We start from the raw sequence: 18,108 nt of genomic DNA on the forward strand, positions 1-18,108 counted from the left end.
TTCCATTACTAGCTCAGAACAAGCACCTACTTGAGACCTGCAGATTAAACACCCTTTGGTTTGTGAATGCCAAGATTTGCTTCAATCACTCTCCCCGATGGAAGAAAAGGTTTCTACCTTATCCCTGAAGGACAGATAATATCTGAGAGTCAGGAAACATTTCTCCAGGAAATCAGATATTATTATTGTGAAGCAAGTTGACTAATTTGGTCATAAGCCTTTCTTTGCATTCTACTTGGGGCCACAATTTCCAATGAAGTGCAATCCAGGATTTACTGTAACTGGAGTCAAAAGTAATTGTCCCCTTTTCACACCTTTGGCCTAGTTATATGAAACGCACACTTCTGTGACAATACTAAAGGGCATATTTCTTACAGAGCAAATTTCATCAACAATATGGCTCCTAATTTTGTTTCTCAGAGACCTTACCCATTTCACAGGTCTGTACAGGTACATACAACCCAGATACTAAATGGTCAAGCTCCTCCAATGTGTTTTTATTATAAACTAGGATCCCAGCCTGCGATTCAAAATTGCGTGGTGCTGCCCAACCTCGAGTCACTGGTCTGGCCCTGCCTCCCTCTCCAGCCCTTGAAGCAGCCGTGGCCACTGCTGATCAGGCCCTCCCCCAGCTCAGGCCTGTGGAGGCCCCTGCCACCCCGCCCCTGAGGCTGTGTGCACAACCTCCTCCTGTCCGGCAGACCCGTTATGGAGTCCCGGTTAATTAGCATATTTCTCTATTATATATATATATCACCTGTCTATTAAAACGTCTTTTGGCCCTAACTGGTTTGGCTCAGTGGATAGAGCATCGGCCTGCAGACTGAAAGGTCCCAGGTTCGATTCCGGCCAAGGGCATGTACCTTGGTTGTGGGCACATCCCCAGCAGGGGGTGTGCAGGAGGCAGCTGATCGATGTTTCTCTCTCATCGATATTTCTAACTCTCTATCCCTCTCCTTTCCTCTCTGTGAAAAATCAATAAAATATATATTAAAAAAAAAAACAAAAAAAAATGTCTTTTGTTTGAAGACTGTCATCAGTCTTTGTTGATAAGAGGATGCCCTGGAATATGGCAGATATGGAGTCAGTGACCATCAGTTATTGAGGTATTCATTCAAGATGCTGGACTGTTTAATTATAGGCTACATTCCCACTTTATTTCTTTTAAGAACGCATCTCTCATTTTTCTTCATTTTCAAGCCAGCCACAGAATGTGGCATTTAAAGGAACACACCTTACCAAGAGAATCATTCTTATCAGTCAAAGAAATGAGAATCTCCTTACAATGAGTCAATGGTTCCCAAACTCGCCATCAACCTCCCTCAAAAGCAGATTTTAAGAATAAGCTATTGTGTGGATATTGTGTGTTAGCGGTAAATTACAACACAATACTCCATAACAGCATGCAGAGATGATGGGTCTGTATCTGGGGGTGTGCAGGGCACAAACCAGAAAGGGATTATGTGACAGCCTGGGTAGAAATGGATGCAGGTCCATGAAATGTGTGACTATGAAGAAGTCTTGCTTAGGGAAGGTGTGCAGAGGTGGATATTACAATAGAGTGAGGTCAAATTTCAAAAGAAGTTATTTCTCCTAGTAATAGGTTCTTTAGGAAAATAAAATCATAAAAATTAATACATACAGCCTTCTGACTTAGAGTTTCTATAGAAATGCATTTCCCCCACTTTGTCATATTCACAGAATGAAAACAGGGATGTGTCTAATAATGAACTGAAAAGGAATCAGCCGGCCTTCAATGCATTTCTAATCACCATGGTAACAGTCATTGTGTGTTTTATATCTGGAGATGAAGAGTTCCTGAAAACACTTATTTAAAGAGTTCCTCCAACATTTCATTTCCGTTCACGTTATTCATTTTCTCAGAAAACCTTACTCTTCAAAGTTAGTATTCCTAGCCTCAGAGAAGGCACAGAAAATTACTATTCCTTTGTGAAATGCCATTCAGTGGACATAAATGCGATCTGAATGATCTTGGCTGGCTGTTGTGCCTGTGGAGAGCTGTCTGGCCATCTACACCTCCTTCACTCTCACCTGTGGCAGGTATTCCTCTCTGCCTCTAGAGCTCAAGTTCCTGTCAGTGGGGTTCAGGAGAACCTAACAGCCGCCAGATGTGCTTTATGTGTGAGAAAACTGCCAGTATTGGACATACTAGAGACCTGCTTGCCCAATATTCTAGCCATTTCTTGGAAGTCACCTTCACTAAATCAGATATCACAGGAAAGCAATGCATGTTGATCACACCTACCACCTCCCTCGGGCACAATGTTAACTCCATATCCCTTACTCCTTTCACCTCGGCCACTATTTACTGGATCTGCTAGTCAGTAAAATTTCAAATGTCTTCTTGTTTGTTACACAGTTTATTATTGCTTCGTTTTCTGCTTGTGCTCTATAATTCAGTTGCATGAAATAGACTTGGTAAGATCCTCTGGTGAGATAAAACAGCTTTTTGATCAACCTCAGTTATTTAGTTTTCCTAGAAGAGAACCATCCAGAACCACAAAGACAAAACTACTGCGAAATAGTGTTTTAACTGGGCCTGGACATTCTAAGGTGTCTCCACCCGGCTAAGTAGGTCAGTTAAGTGGTGCTAAACATTTTATCCTGAGCTACTTGGGAGAGCTCACAACCCGAGGTGAGTCTTCAGGGAACGGAGCACAACCAAAACGGGCCCACGGAGCCAGATGGCCAAAGGTTCGATTCCAGTCAAGGGCATGTACCTTGGTTGCGGGCACATCGCCAGTAGGGGGTGTGCAGGAGGCAGCTGATCAATGTTTCTCTCTCATTGATGTTCTAACTCTCTAACCCTCTACCTTCCTCTCTGTAAAAAAATCAATAAAATATATATATTTTTTAAAAAAAGTTCATTTTAAATAGGTAACCAAAGAGGTCAGGAATGAATCAACTCTGTGAATTCTATCATGAATGGACTCTTTGGAATTATAAGAGCAAATACAATTAATGTTCTTTTAACAAATTATGCTAAAGAATGTGGGAATATAATAATATGCAGATGAGCAGCTCCATGACCAAAGACGTCACTCCATTCAGAGTTCTTCCTCGTCCCCAGGAGAACATTGGGTTTCCAGGTCTGTACAATAAGGAGCAGGACCAGACTAGACAGTGACCGTTTCTGGATCATCCCCCACCCCCTGCCCTTTGAAATATCTCAGCAAACCAGAGGGTCTGTGGGCTCCAGGCTGCATACTGCTGGATGGGCTAATCAACACCTTCTGCTCAAGGATTTTGTCATCAGTTATCCATTCACGTGTTTGCTTAAAAAGCTGACTTTAGGAAAATACTAAGTCCTCTACTTTTATGAAATAAACCACATTTACTTTCTCATATAAAGAATGAATTTAGAAATTGATATTCATTTGAAAGAGGAATATCTAAAGCTAGCAATATCCCTTAAATCATCCCAGTGATACTGATGGAAAAGAGAATCTTAGACAGTAGCTATCGGTGACACGTCAAGTCCTGATGACCAAGTGTCAGATCTCAGATTGACAGAGGTTCCCCACAAACAGGCTTCCCAATAAGCTGAGAAAAGCCCAGGGGCTTCCATTTTCTGAGGCTGTAAGAGTATTAAAAATGTAAAGTGTCAAACCCAGGTTATGCCAAGGCTTACAGTCCTGTAACAGAAACACAGAACTATATAAGGATTTCGTCTTTCCTTTGGACTGCTCATTTCCAGGCCTGGTGACTGCAAGGCCAGGGCAGGTTTCCTGCTGCCCCTTCTGCAGGCTCGGTCAGCTTGATCTGTGAGGAAACAACCTTCATTGATTTGTCCCCTTTCAGAAAAACATACAACTACAAATTCTGCGTTGGGACAAAGTTGGGACCTGTGATTTCACTGGAAACATGAGCTGGAGATTCCAGAGATGGGGGTTAGAATGCAAAGGTAATTTTACCAAAAACTGGGGGGGGGGGGGGGGGGGGGGAGTGTGCTAAGCTTCAGGGCCTAATCACCTGGGAGTAGTTAAATCCCCCTTTCTCAGATTTTCACCATGGGGTTTAAAAGGGCTATCATATCCTTATATATTGCCAACAATGGTCAATTTTAAGCTGCTTTTCCAATATTAGATAATTTCTCCCTTCTTTTATCTAGGATATACAGATTATCCATTAATTCCAAACCATATTAACAAGAAATAAGTGTGAATATTCTTATATTTGGGGAATAACCTGAATGCTGACTGGGGACTAACAAAAAACTGGGCATTTAACTCAATCCAATAAATATTAACTTACGGATATGTGCAATGGGAATTATAAAATTGCCAACTGATTTAGGGTGTGGAATAGAGATTGGTGGTGTTGCATAAAATAAACTCCCCATGAATTATCTATGCTCCCTAGTTTATTTAAAGAGAAGAATTGAGTAAATCAAACAACCCATATAAAGGATCATTCTTATGCTCACCCCTCCATCAACCTTTTGGGTTGTTCTGTCCACTTTTTTTTAAAAAAAAGCAAGATTTATTAGCAACTTGCCATTCCTGGCTCTCACCAATGCATTCAATTAGTTTTCATAGAGGTCAACAGCTGTTATGTACTAAGATAGAAGTTGACCTATTGTTTTAAATGTCAAAGTGGCAATGTTTTAAACAAGACACCACTTCATTTTTCTCTCATGTGCAGTAGAGCAGAGCAGTCCGGGGCTCTATGGGCTCTCCATAATGTTGGAGATATAGGCTCGTTTTATCTTGTTGCCCAGATACTCTCAACATCATACTTCCATCCCACAGTCCAAGATAGTTACTCAGCTCCTGCCACCCCCATCCTTGGTCACAGCCAGCAGGACGGGGAAACGGGATCAGGAGGGCACTCTGGTTTCCCTGAAAGTCATGGCCTGTAAGTTGCATGCAAAGCTTCAGCCTACTTCCCACTGGCTGGAACACGGTCACATGGCCATGCCTAGCTGCAAGAGAGCCTAGGAAATGTAAATCAATTACCAGTGGCCATCATCCAGCTGAAACGTGAGATTCTATTACCAAAGGAAGGGAAGGTGAGTATTTGGGAACAAACAGCGGAATCTCCCACAATTCTCTTTCTGATCTCCTATTTCATCTGTTTACATAATTTATAATTAGAACGATGCAATTCCAGTAGCAACAATAAGAGGCATAATGGGATTTGTGAATAAATCTGACTTGGTAAACACACAACTCAAATATGGAAGCAGATATATACTCGAGTCAGGGTTGACAAACACTTTCTGGAAAGGGCCAGATATCAAATATTTCTGGCTGTGTTGACCATCCAGTCTCTGTACTCAACTCTGCCATTACAGCTCGAGGGCAGCCACAGGCAATATGCAAGTGAAAGAGCACAGCTGTGTTCCAACAAAATTTAATTTACAAAAACAGGCTGTAGGCTGGATGTGGCCTCCAGGCTGCACTGGTCTGCTAGGTTCAGGGTGTCATGGGCTTCAGCCGCGTCCTGTACCTCAGTGATGGAGAGATTATCCCAACAAGCTGACTGAGAACCTTTCAAAGAGCTTCTCCTACAACAACACCTCCCATGTATTTTGTATATACCAAGTGCTGGGAACTGTATCAGGAGCTTCATCGTAGTATCTGAAATCCTCACTACAATCTGACAATGTGAGCAAATGCCTCCATTTTCCAGGTGAGAAAGCAGGCACAGGCACGATGGGGTAGCACCAGATGAGACCTTTCCAGGTCTTTCCAGCCCCAGCCCATCAACTGCCCACGCCTGTTTAACAGTCGTGGGCTGAAAAACGGTCCTATTGCTAATCATAAATGAAACAGAAGCACACAACTTCTTGTCAGGTTTCTGGTGAAGGTGTTAAATGCCAGCTTTGACTTGTAAAGTAGTACAAGGAGAAAGGTTTCCCTCTGATCTTAAAATAATCCTTGCCCTAGAAGTTTATCCAGGATCTAGCAAAGAGGCATCTAACCTTCAGATTTTCCCTAGGGGAAGTTTCTACCCTCTCAAGCTTCCAGATACTGGTAACTAATGGGGTTGGGGGGAGTCAGGGTGCCATTAATATCGTTGAAAACTTTTAGGATCTTTCAAAATAAAACAAACAGATTCTTCTCCCACTGTTCCCCACCCCCAACCCCCATCCGCACCTTGGCACAGTGTGCTTCACTCACATAACCGTCTCCAAGCATGGCAGGTCACACTAATTTGTCATAACATTCTTTCCAGAACCTTCTCAACAAGGCCCCATAATCCTTATCAGAACACCAGGCACCATTTCCAGTTTATAGGAGTTGGCACAAAAGAATGAAGCCATTTGCCATCAAACCGTCACACCTGCCTTACGGAACACAACAGCTTCCCATTTTCCCCTCTGCTGTGCCCAAAAAAGGGATTATCAGCTACTTCCTTTATCGTCTACGTCAATGTCTGTTGTATTTTAGTTTACTGAGCAAATCTCTTCTTGTTTCAGCAAGCAAGTGGGTTCATTCTAGGTTTATAACTAATCTACGTATGGATTCCTTTTACAACAAAGTCCACACCTCAAAGCAAATATACTTCTCAAAGAAAGTCTCCCACATTTTGGAAACTATGAGAAATTACAGCTATGTAGAATTCATGTTCAGTTTAACTACTTTGGAAGGAAAGTTCACCACCACTCACATTACAAGCTACTCCCGAAACACTTCTGTTAACTTCTGAGAAAAAAGAGCCATGTTTAAACATACAAATGCCACATAATCTGTGGCCCTGCCTAGAACACTCTAAGACACAGACACTAGTAACTTCCAAAACATGCAAACACCTTTGTAATCCCCTCACCTTGTCTCAAGATGGAATTTACACGTTTAAGTTTTATAGGCATAATTTGAAGATAATAGATGGGTTTGTTTTCTTTTCACAATACAGCACTTGCCTATAGTTCAACTAAAACAGCACCCTGAGATGTCCCTCTTGAGTCACTCAGCAGTGTTTGTGCGCGGCTGCTTGTTCTGTTTACAGCCAGCCAGAGGCCACATCATGATGGTAATTACTGCGCGACACTCCCTCCTCCTCAGGCACCATCCCGTGTGGGTGTCTGAGCTCCAGTCTCCACCCTTGAAGCACAGCACCCCTCATACATCAGTTACCACGGAGAGGGGACTTTTGGGGGTTCGAGCCTTTCCTTCACCTCTTCCCACATGTACATTCACAAGTGCAGTCCCCCGTCCAAGACAAAGAACTCACACTCTGGATTCCTCCCCAGAAATTGCAGAAACTACACAGCAACACCCTTAAGAGCTCCCTACCTGGCATTTACCCAGCGGGGTGACAATCACGCCCAGGGCAGGCCAATCCTGCAAAAATGAGGCTATAGCTGGGGAGGTGGAGGGGCCTGGCAGACTGACGGGAACCTCTTTTTAAGACGGGCAACAACACTGCCCTCTTGACCACCACCTAAACTTGTGTGTGTCTCCCAGGGACAGCTGGGGCCCTCCCGCTGTTTCCCAATTTCTGCATCAGGACATTTTGTGACCTAGATGGACTGCCATGCATTACTGCATCTAGGTTTTGCCTCCAGCCTTTGCCAATGTGGATTCACTGACAAGCAGGTGGTGGAGGTGCGTGGTGTGAAGGTACAGGAGGAGCAAAGAAGTTAGAGAGAACAGATGCATGAGAGTATGAGAGAAAAATCAGAAGAAATACAGGTTAAGAGTGGATCAGGGTTGGAACCGTTTCTGCCTGATTGCATCTCACGCAGAGGAGACACTGGATGAGGTCATATTACTCCGGCCAAAGACCCAGAAGCCAATATTCCCCCAGGAGGTCATTTTTATTTTCCCATTCAGAGTTTACTGGTGATTTCACAAGAAAGCTGAAAAAACATAAACAGAGTTTTAACTCACTTCTGCCTGAAGGTCCTTCCTCTGAGTTTGGGCTGGTTCATGCACATTCTTACTAGGCTGCCACGTGGCCACAGAGACAAACTGAAATCCCTGGATTTGAGCCGAAGGAGAAGTTGGACTGCTGAAGACAATTCCTGATTTTCAAAGCAGCCTTTCTGTGGGTATTGCAAGCCGATGCTTCTCAAGCACAGCATCAAGCATTGTCTTCCTCTCACCCTATCTCACCGTGACTGGCCTTCTCGAGAACGGAGTCGCTTCTGTCCCCTGTCCTAAGTTAGAAACCAGGTGAATGGAAGACTTCATTTTTGGTTTCTCCACATATAGGTACATATTTGACTTGCGAGTGGCCGAGGCTATTTCCTGGTAATTATTTTATCTCATTCCCTTCCTTAAAGGACTTTAGGTGGCTTATAAAAGTTTACAGAAAACAAGGAATAAAATAAACCCCGAAGGGAGCAGAGCCTGTTGGCCTGCCAGGTGCACCTGCATAAATGGAGGACCTTCACCCAGGAAGTGCAGCCCACCCAGGGCCCAGAGCTTGGGGGCAGCGCCTGGGGTGGTGTCACGCCCGCACTGGGTCTCTTCGCTGGATGCCTTACACACAGCTATTACAGCCATGGGGGGAGGGAGTGGCCCCACCGGGAATGGCGCTGAAGGGCCTGATGGGAAAGAACATAAACCCAGGGGAAGAAGAGTATACAAAAATGCATTCCAAAGGATTCCAGACACTTGCTAGAAGTGAGCTGCCATTTTACCTCCCGGTGACTATATCAGAGATGGAAATACAATCATTCAGAAGATTCACGGTGCTCCTAAGATTAAAACAAACCAACTGGACAATAGATACACACATGCCCTGAACCTGAACTTCCTCCTGTGGATACTCGGCTCACTGTCAGCTGCACTGGGCAGACAGCCTTGCTTCCGGCTAGAAGAGGTACGTTCACTTAACTTGGGTCTGTGGCACAACACTCAAGCTCACCTGGATTAAAGCAGTCCTACGAAGGATTAAAATCATGTGAACCAAACACATGCCCCTTGTGACCGTATTCCAAACGTGAAGAACACGCAGACCATCCAGATCAGACCAACTAGTATGCACTGGGCAATTCTGGATCGACCCTGGTTGAGAACACCATCTAGTGAGAGTGGATGGATGGCACACACAGAGTACCTTCCACATACATTAAATATAATCAGGATATTCACAAGGATTAGGCCACATATGGTAAGGTGTTTTCACTCAAAGTGACCTATTTAGTAGTGTTTAAGGCAATGTATAACTTACATAAATATTATTACTATTAACTGCTTTTTGAGGACTTACAATGAGGTATTAAATAAAGTAAATATTTAACGTAGATTGCTATACTTAAGCTATAAAATAAGTCTATAAAGTATTATTAACCCCATTTTACTGGTAAACAAAATGCAAGATTAAGCAAGATTAAGAAACTTTCCCAAGGTCACCCAGCTAGTAAATGGTGAGGCTAGGATCTGCAGCCAGGATTGGAAATAGCTTTGTCTAATTCCAAAGGCCATGCCTAGAGTCACTCTACACAATGGATGAAATAGATAAGTGTTTATGCCTTAAGATGTGAACTTCAAAGAAATGGAAAGTTATTCTATATAAGTAAGTATATTCATCAAGAAACTATACATTTCTCCATTAGAAAGAGATGTCGTTGGTCAGCAATTTTTTCTTATTAAATTTATTGGGGTGACATTGATCAACATGATCATATAGGTTTCAGGTGTGGGTTTCTATGTTATAAGATCTGTATATTGCACTGTGTGCTCACCACCCAAAGTCAAATCTTCTCCTGTCACCATATATGGTCAGCAATTTTTTTTAGGCAAGGAAGCCAGATAGAAAGTTTTACCATAAATATATTTTCATATATATATATATATACATATATATATATATATATATATATATTTTTTTTTTCCCGAAAGAAAGGGAGAGGGAGAGAGAGATAAAATTGAATCAGTAATGAGAGAGAATCACTGATTGGCTGCCTCTTGCACACCCTACACTGAGGATAGAGCCTGCAACCCAGGCATGTGCTCTGAACTGGGAATCAAACCGTGACCTCCTGGTTCATAGGTCGATGCTCAACCATTGAGCCACGCCAGCTGGGCAATATGGCAAAACAATTTTCAATAATACATTAAGACTATATATGGAAAAAAAACAAAGGGTAGAATATTTTGCAGACATTAAAAAATGCTTCCAGATGTTAGAGGCCATTGGGAAATGCTCCAGAGAAAAATAAAGCAGCATACAAAATTGTATATATCAGCCCTGGCCAGGTGGCTCAGCTGGTTGATGCGATGTCCTGTACGCCAAAAAAAACAAAAACAAAAGGTTTCAGGTTCAATCCCCAGTTGGGTGTGTATATAGAAGGCAACTGATCAATGTTTCTCTCTAGCATTGATGTTTGTCTCTATCTCTCTCTTCTCTCTCTCTCTCTCTCTCTCTCTCTCTCTCTCTCTCTCTCTCTATATATATATATATATATATATATATATATATAAATCAATAAACATATCCTCAGGTAAGGATTTAAAAAACTGTATATATCATATATAATTATTGTAACTTTGCCAAAAACATCTGTCCAAGGAAATACTTGAAAACAAATATTATTTTAGGGCAGTAAGATACCAGTTGATCCTTCCTTCTTTAAAAAAAAAATATATTTATTTATTTATATTTATTTATTTATTTTTTGAGAGAGATGGAGAGAGAAAAAATTGATGTGAGAGAGGAACATAGATTGGTTGCCTCCCATATGCACCCCAACTGGGAATTGCACGTGCAACCTGGGTAATGTGCCCTGACCGGGAATGAACCGGAGACCTTTTCGTGCATCAGACAACTGAGCCACACCGGCCAGGGCGGTCCTTTCTTCTTTATATTCATTTTTCCCTGCAGGTACTGTTTAATTTCTCCAAGTGGGAAAACAGCATTGTGTATGAGATTTGCCCCTCAGGCAAGCCCTTGAGCTCACATACCTTCTGTGGGACCCAGATTTACACAGTGAGAAGAAGCAAGACAACCAGGTGGATCTAGACACGAGTTGCCCATGAAGGGACAAAGGCTGGGAGTAAGGAAAGCCCACACAATGGACTTTTCCTCTTAGGGACAGCTTCTGTTGGCAGCCCTGGGACAGGCCGGGGACAGCTCACCCCATGGCCCAACACACAGCAGCTATAGGCCTCGTTTGGTGTTGGAAACTAAAGAGACCTCCATCACATTTTAGGGATGACAAAAATCAGTCACCTGCTTTATAAACTAGAGATCAGCTTGAACAGGGGCTTGGGGAGCCACAAGGGTTTGGGAAGCATGCTGCTTGTTAGCTGGCGATTAAGACATTGGACACAAACAACCTCCGGCAGCAAGGACAGATTAGAATTCTTAATCAATTTCAAATATTAGCCCAGCTGGGTCAAAAGAAGATTTCAAAAGTGGTAAACAGTTCCTATGCTTGAGAGACATTTTCCAAGACTGTGCTGGAGGGTGGAAGAAAAAGAAGGCATTTGTTCCTTCAATAAGCCTTTCCTGAACGGCTGGTATGCCCTCAGGACAAGCGGATGAAGAAGATGCAGCAATGCTGGAAGGAAACGCTAACTCTATCAAAGTGCAGTCTTTGGAGCTGGAGCCACAGTCCTTGGAGAGCTGGAGCTGACCCCACAGGCTTTCCAGAACCAGTTCTGTGCACCTTTCCCAGCTCCACTTTCAGCGACCTCCTGGTCTTGAAGAGGAATCAACAAAAGCTAAGATAAGGGCTTCCCCTCCCCCAGAGACCAGCACACCAAGAAGGCCCAACCTTGAGCTCCTCCATTCCTCTCCACTCATTGCCAGCCACTCTCTCCTTTCTCCCTTGTGCCAACCATACTGACCTATCAGAGCCTCAGACCCACCCCGTGCATCAACACCATATGACTATGGATGTGTCTAACTGCGCAGGCTCAGGAGTCAGCCGCCTGCCTTCGAAGAGCAAGCCCTTCACTCCATGGCTGGGTGAACTTCGCCTCTCTGTGCCTTCTTCAAAGCCAACAGCAGCGTAAGGACTTTTTCAGACATACAAAAGCTGAAGTAGGCTTGCTCATGGAAACCCACCTCACCTAAAGCTTGAGGTGGGGCGTGCTGGTTGGGTTTCTTGGTGAGGGTTCTCCTAGCCCAGTGATGGCGAACCTTTTGAGCTCGGCGTGTCAGCATTTTGAAAAACTCTAACTTAACTCTGGTGCCGTGTCACATATAGAAATTTTTTGATATTTGCAACCATAGTAAAACAAAGACTTATATTTTTGATATTTATTTTATATATTTAAATGCCATTTAACAAAGAAAAATCAACCAAAAAAATGAGTTCGCGTGTCACCTCTGACACGTGTGTCATAAGTTTGCCATCACTGTGCTAGCCACATCTCATATTTTAAAGAAATAGTATCATCAAAGGATAAGCTTCATCAACAATGTAAAATTAAGACTCTCATCAGGCCAACCTGAATTATTAAAACATCTGGATTAAAAACTATATTTAAATCAATTTCTTTTAAATCCTCCAATAATAAAATCCAATGCAATTGCTAATGCCATTTTCAAATACTAACTAGGCCATGCACCTTCAAAGGGCTTCGGTTTTCTTAAATAAAACGGCCCTTCGAATATCCAGAGCCCAGATGGAACCTCGCCACTCAAGAGCAGAGCAGAAAGATCTGTGAGCCAACGAGATCGCCACTGTGGAGTTACAGCTTTAGAAGCTCAGTGGCCTTTTCCAATAGAGGTTTTAGGTTTTTACTATGTTATATGACAAGTCAAATAACCATGCTTTAGAGAATCCTACAGTAACAGCCAATATTTTGCTTCTTCGTCGCTAAAACCGCATACTGTCCTTTCGATGATATTCCACTTATTGGTTAAATATGAGATTTGCGTAGAGCATAAGCAGGTACTTTGAACAATCTAAAGACCAGCTGCTCTCTGTGATCCCCACAGGGGCCTCCAGCAGTGCTCTTTCCTGGTTCCATGGTGAGAAGACTCTAAGTCGCCCTCCCTCACTGTGGACCTGAGAAACCTGTCCAAAAAGAACGACAGTGGAGCCTGTCACACACTCACAGGCCACCCCCAGATCACCAAATGGTCAGACTCACTGTATAAAATGGTTCTCTTTCTGTCATGATTCCAAGCACCTATGAAAGGCCTGGGAGGCCACGCAGGGGACCCAGTTACCTGTCACCCAATGGGTGACCCCACACTGCTCTGTAATAAACAGTGCTGTCTTTGAACTTCCACTGTATCAGCCTCAATGCTCAAGTTTTCTTGATGGGTAATTTGTACTGATTTCTGAAATGCACATCCACCTAATTTCCAACTGTGGACTTGAGTTATGTTCCCAAACTTAGCACTTTTACACCTCAGATTCCACATTTCCATGAGAGGTGATCAATGGTGCTGAAGTTCTCAGTCCAACTCACAAAAGCATGTTACCTCATAATGTCTCTGAAGGATTGAGGTGGCCCCACCCCCATCCCAACCCCTTCCTGCAAACCCTCGAATGACGTCTCACCACCTTGACTGGCATCTACCCTCCCACTCTGGCCTATGAGATGCCATGGGCCCGGCCAGGCCTTTTCCTGCTCATTGCTCTCCACGCCTGCCTTTCTGTTCCTACAGGCGGCAATTTATCCCCCTCTCAGGGCCTGGGCTCACGCCGGGGCCTCTTCCAAAGCACCCGCTTCTCACATCCTCTCTTGGCCAGCTCCTCACATCCCAGTGCCCAGGGCACCTCCTTGGAGAGGCCTCTGAACTACTCTTTCATACCACACACACGCCAGGTAGTCGTCCACAGGACCCTCTGAAAAGATCTGAGCCCTTATTTCTCAACGTGTTAAGTGTCTGTCTCCCCCTTTCAGACTGTATGCTCCATGAGAGCAGGGGCCGAGCCCCGCACCCTACCACCTGGCATAGCCACTGGCTTAGATGCTGCACTTGATAAACACATACTCAGCGAGTGTGTGCACATGATGACCTCGCCTGGAAGAGCTTCTATAAGACACGTTCAGGACTCAGTCATGGTAGCTGGGGTCCATCTCCCTTGCTGGCAGCTGGAATAGGGAATGTTTTACCTGTCCACATCCCTCCACCCACTTACTAACCACATCCTGGTACTAACCACACCCAGGTGCTAACCACACCCAGGTACTAACGACATCCAGGTACTAACCACATTCAGGCACTAACCAACCACATCCAAGTACTAACCACATCCAGGTACTAACCAACCACATCCAGGTACTAACCAACCACATCCAGGTACTAACCACATCCAGGCACTAACCAACCACATCCAGGTACTAACCAACGACATCCAGGTACTAACCAACCACATCCAAGTACTAACCACATCCAGGTACTAACCAACCACATCCAGGTACTAACCAACGACATCCAGGTACTAGCCACATCCAGGCACTAACCAACCACATCCAAGTACTAACCACATCCAGGTATTAACCACATCCAGGTACTAACCAACCACATCCAAGTACTAACCACATCCAGGTACTAACCAACCACATCCAGGTACTAACCAACCACATCCAAGTACTAACCACATCCAGGTACTAACCAACCACATCCAGGCACTAACCAACCACATCCAAGTACTAACCACATCCAGGTACTAACCAACCACATCCAGGTACTAACCACATTGAGGGCGTGCACTGCTACCTCCACGGTGAAGCTCCAAATCTGATGGAACGAGGGACCACGTAGAGCCAGGCTCTGGCCAGGGTCTAATTTTCCTCGTATTTCTTGATCCTGGGGGCTGCCCCAACTTTTTTCCTTCTTCTCCAGCTTCCTGCTTGGGTTTCTGCCTGCCTTAGTCTGCTACAGAATGGCATTCTTTCACACCCTCTCCCTGCATCCCCTGACCTTGAAACTGGGACAGAGCCTTGGGAGGTTGTTACCAGAGTGTTTATCACGGGGGACAAGCTAACAGGGAGGAGGAGGTCCCAGCAGGCGTGCTCTCGGACACACTTGCTGAGGGGAAAAGCTGGCCGTGAGCACAGAGCGGCTGGCACAGGGGGCCCCCGGCACACGCGTGAAGCTTTGTGTCATTTGGTTTCCACTTATTGAAAGCACTACATTCAGAGTTCGCTCCCTGACAGTCCCAGAGCAATTCAGGGCACCAAAGTCCAAAACGGGACCGAGGGAACACGAAGAAGCTGCGTGTGAGACTCCACCGTGGCCTGCAGCTCTCAGGCCCCAATAGCAAGTGTGGTCAGCAACCCGCCACTTACAGTTCTTTCTCTGTTACCCGTGGCATCCGAGGAGTCTTCCAGTGGCACTTCATCTCAAATTTAGCAAGAGTAAAACTCCCTCTCGAGAGTAACATTTTATTTCTAGCCTGGCTCCCAACGTTCACCCTGTCCAGGGTACCCTCTCTAGCTTTCTGCATAGATGGGGGGAAAACAAACATACGAAGCAAAGCTTATTGTATTGAAAACCATAAACTGTTCAGAGCAGGGAGTTAGCTCATCAAAATAAAACAGTGGGAAGTGGGGGTATATTACTTCAAAGGAGTGAGAGGGAGTTTCCCATTTTTAGCAAATATATTATCAGTTCTTGGTAATAATAATAATTATTAGATAGATTTTTTTCCCTCTTGTCTGTGTGTCCTCCGTAACCAGTAAAACAAATTCTTCTAAAACAATCTATGTTTGTCGTTAAACATCACAAACTATTAGTTCAAAATATTTGTAATTATCTACAATTAATTATTATTTAATTGTGATGATGTTCCATTTCATTAAGGCAACCCTTCTTACATTTCTGCCAAATCTCTCCCTTCAATGTCTAAAATAAGCAGGCACCCTAGGTATTTGTTGTAGTGGTCTATGAAAAACCCCATTCAACAAGCATTTATTCAAAATGCCTATTCTGTGCAAATTTCTACGCAGAGAGCTGGTGGGAATGCCAAGATGCTAAGAGAAAAGGAGAAAGTGCTGCCTTCAGAAATGCTGACGGCCATGGGGTGTGGGAGTGGGAGTGAGGTGACACACACAATACAGGTAGATCAAGCCCATCATCTCAAAACCAAGGCCAACATTTACATTTCTCTGAAAATGTTTTCTAAACTAGTTAGCTAGCCCCTGTCCTAAATCTAGGCACTTTTATAAATGCTCTCCTCAAGGACTTGATTTAAGGTCTCATTTTATATAGAAAGTTGTTTTATTATCCAATTAAATATCAACTTAATGTCCCCATTTGTTGTCCTGGGAAGAAATCTGGATGAAAATTAAAACTAGAAAGCTACAGAGAAAAGGAGCTTTTAAGGACACAATTACAACTCATTACAATCAGCACAGACAATACACATACACAAGCGACACACACACATACTACATCATATAACCATGGCTGGAAAGGGCTTACCTTACAGAAAGTAACAACAAAAATACTGGCACCCCTGTTCATACAGAGCTACCAGTTTCCACCTTTTTTGACAATAAAATTGTCAACAGCCCCTTTTCCTTTTTAAACAGCTTTAAATGTATTTATTTTTCCCACTGCAATTCCATGTTATATTAGTTCAGGTACACAGCCACAATGGTTAGACATTTATGTAACTTAGGAAGTGGTCATCCCGACAAGTCCAGCACCCACCTGGCACCATACGTAGTCACCACAATACTATTGACTGACTATAGTCCCTAGGCTGTACTTTACATCTTGTGACTATTTTGTAACTGCCAATTTGCACTTCTCAATCCCTAAACCTTTTTCACCCAGCCCCTCCACCCCCTTCCCATCTGGCCACCATCAGTTTGTTCTCTGTATTTGTGAGTTTGTTACTGCTTTGTTTTCTTCCTATTTCTTCATATCTGAATTTCCACGACCCTAATTAGAATTCCAATGAAACTGATTCATACAAATGTTGTTAATACAGCAATGGGGCTAGAACTGAGACCTTCGATATGGGCACCTGTGATAGAGGAATAATTGCCTGTTTTCTGTTCCATCTCTCTCCCCTCTCCTTAGAGCCAGATATTAATAAAAACATTGATACAATTAATGTTCTGCATATGGGCTTCAACTGAGCACATTTTAAAAGATAAGAACTGTGGTTTGTTTGTTTGTTTTTAAGTGTTGTAATATCAAAACTGGTATATTGGTTTAATACTTAACCTTTATAAAACATTCAACAAGTCTTTAAAATGCAAATATTTTACAAAATGTTCACTAGCTTAGATTTCCAAGAACTATCATCTACAGTTAAAAATCAAACATCAAAAAATTCAAATAGACTTTACATTGTAGGAAGAAATACTTTTAAAAATTTCACACCATCACTTCCTCGTTGAAGAAAAACACTTATTTACATATGTTTCTAAGGGTACATTAAGTTAATTTTATGTCTCTTTCCTGCCAAAGAAAATTCAGTTTCCTGGAGTTAAGGGATTGCATTCTAATTCTTTTGTATTTTCATTTAAAAGTAGTCATAATATTTTTTTCAAAGAGAACTAGCAAATGAAATAGACTCAAGAAGAAGTAAATATAGCATGTAATTACCTTTTGTCTGGTCCCAAGTCCTCTCCTTCAGGCATGTCTGCCCTTTAAAAACGCTAAGAGAGGGGAGAAGGCTGCAGCACGTCCGTGCCCAAGGTTTCTCCTCCACTCTGACCCGACCACAGGAGGGAAAATCCCAGCAGTCAAGTTCTTTCCTTTTCGGAAAAAAAAAGCACTCCTCCCTTACTCAGAAAGTAGGTGTTTACAAACTTCCAACGCGCCTGCCTGCCGTGAATGAAGCTAAGAGCTGAGTTATTATGACTGTCCCCTTCTAAAAATAAACAGGTCACCTCTTACTCCCAGCACCGTGACAGGCAGCTGGGAGCAAGCTCGGCCCAGCTGCCCCGCATTTTCTGTCCAGTCGTGTGAGGAGGTGTCACCACCCAACTATTAACCTTTGTTGGGATGACCTCACCTAGGCCTGCCTACCCTTTCTTTTTCCTTTTTTTTTTTTTTCCTGGCATGACCAGGCACCCCACCGACGGGCAGCGTGGCCACGGGGAGCTTGGAACTTCAGCCGGGCTGTCAGGTCTCCAACCCCCCAGGAGGGAGCTGGAGGGTGGAGAGCAAAATGGGCCGAACGTGCCAGAGCTGAGAGGTGTGTTTGTTCTGAGAACACTTTTGCCACTCAGCAAAAGAGCTCTCACTTAGGGGGAAAAAAGT

At 43.6% G+C, this 18,108-nt stretch overlaps 1 protein-coding gene across 3 annotated transcripts in view; it reads right to left on the reverse strand.

The window, feature by feature from the left end:
- Nucleotides 1-18,108, reverse strand: part of RETREG1 (reticulophagy regulator 1) — a 108,532-nt gene that overhangs the window by 19,976 nt on the left and 70,448 nt on the right. Inside the window, exon 1 of one of the 3 annotated variants that reach the window (XM_036308110.1) lies at nucleotides 17,449-17,857. The exons of 1 other annotated variant lie outside the window; for it this stretch is intronic. In XM_036308110.1, coding sequence (XP_036164003.1) covers nucleotides 17,449-17,483 — 35 coding nt within the window. In that variant the 5' untranslated portion in view covers nucleotides 17,484-17,857. Of the gene's footprint in view, nucleotides 1-14,580; nucleotides 14,601-17,448; nucleotides 17,858-18,108 lie in introns of those variants that run through there. One more of the 3 variants, XM_036308111.1, reaches the window with a different exon arrangement.

This window comes from Myotis myotis, unplaced genomic scaffold (assembly GCF_014108235.1).
Source record: "Myotis myotis isolate mMyoMyo1 unplaced genomic scaffold, mMyoMyo1.p scaffold_m19_p_5, whole genome shotgun sequence".
NCBI lineage: Eukaryota > Metazoa > Chordata > Mammalia > Chiroptera > Vespertilionidae > Myotis > Myotis myotis.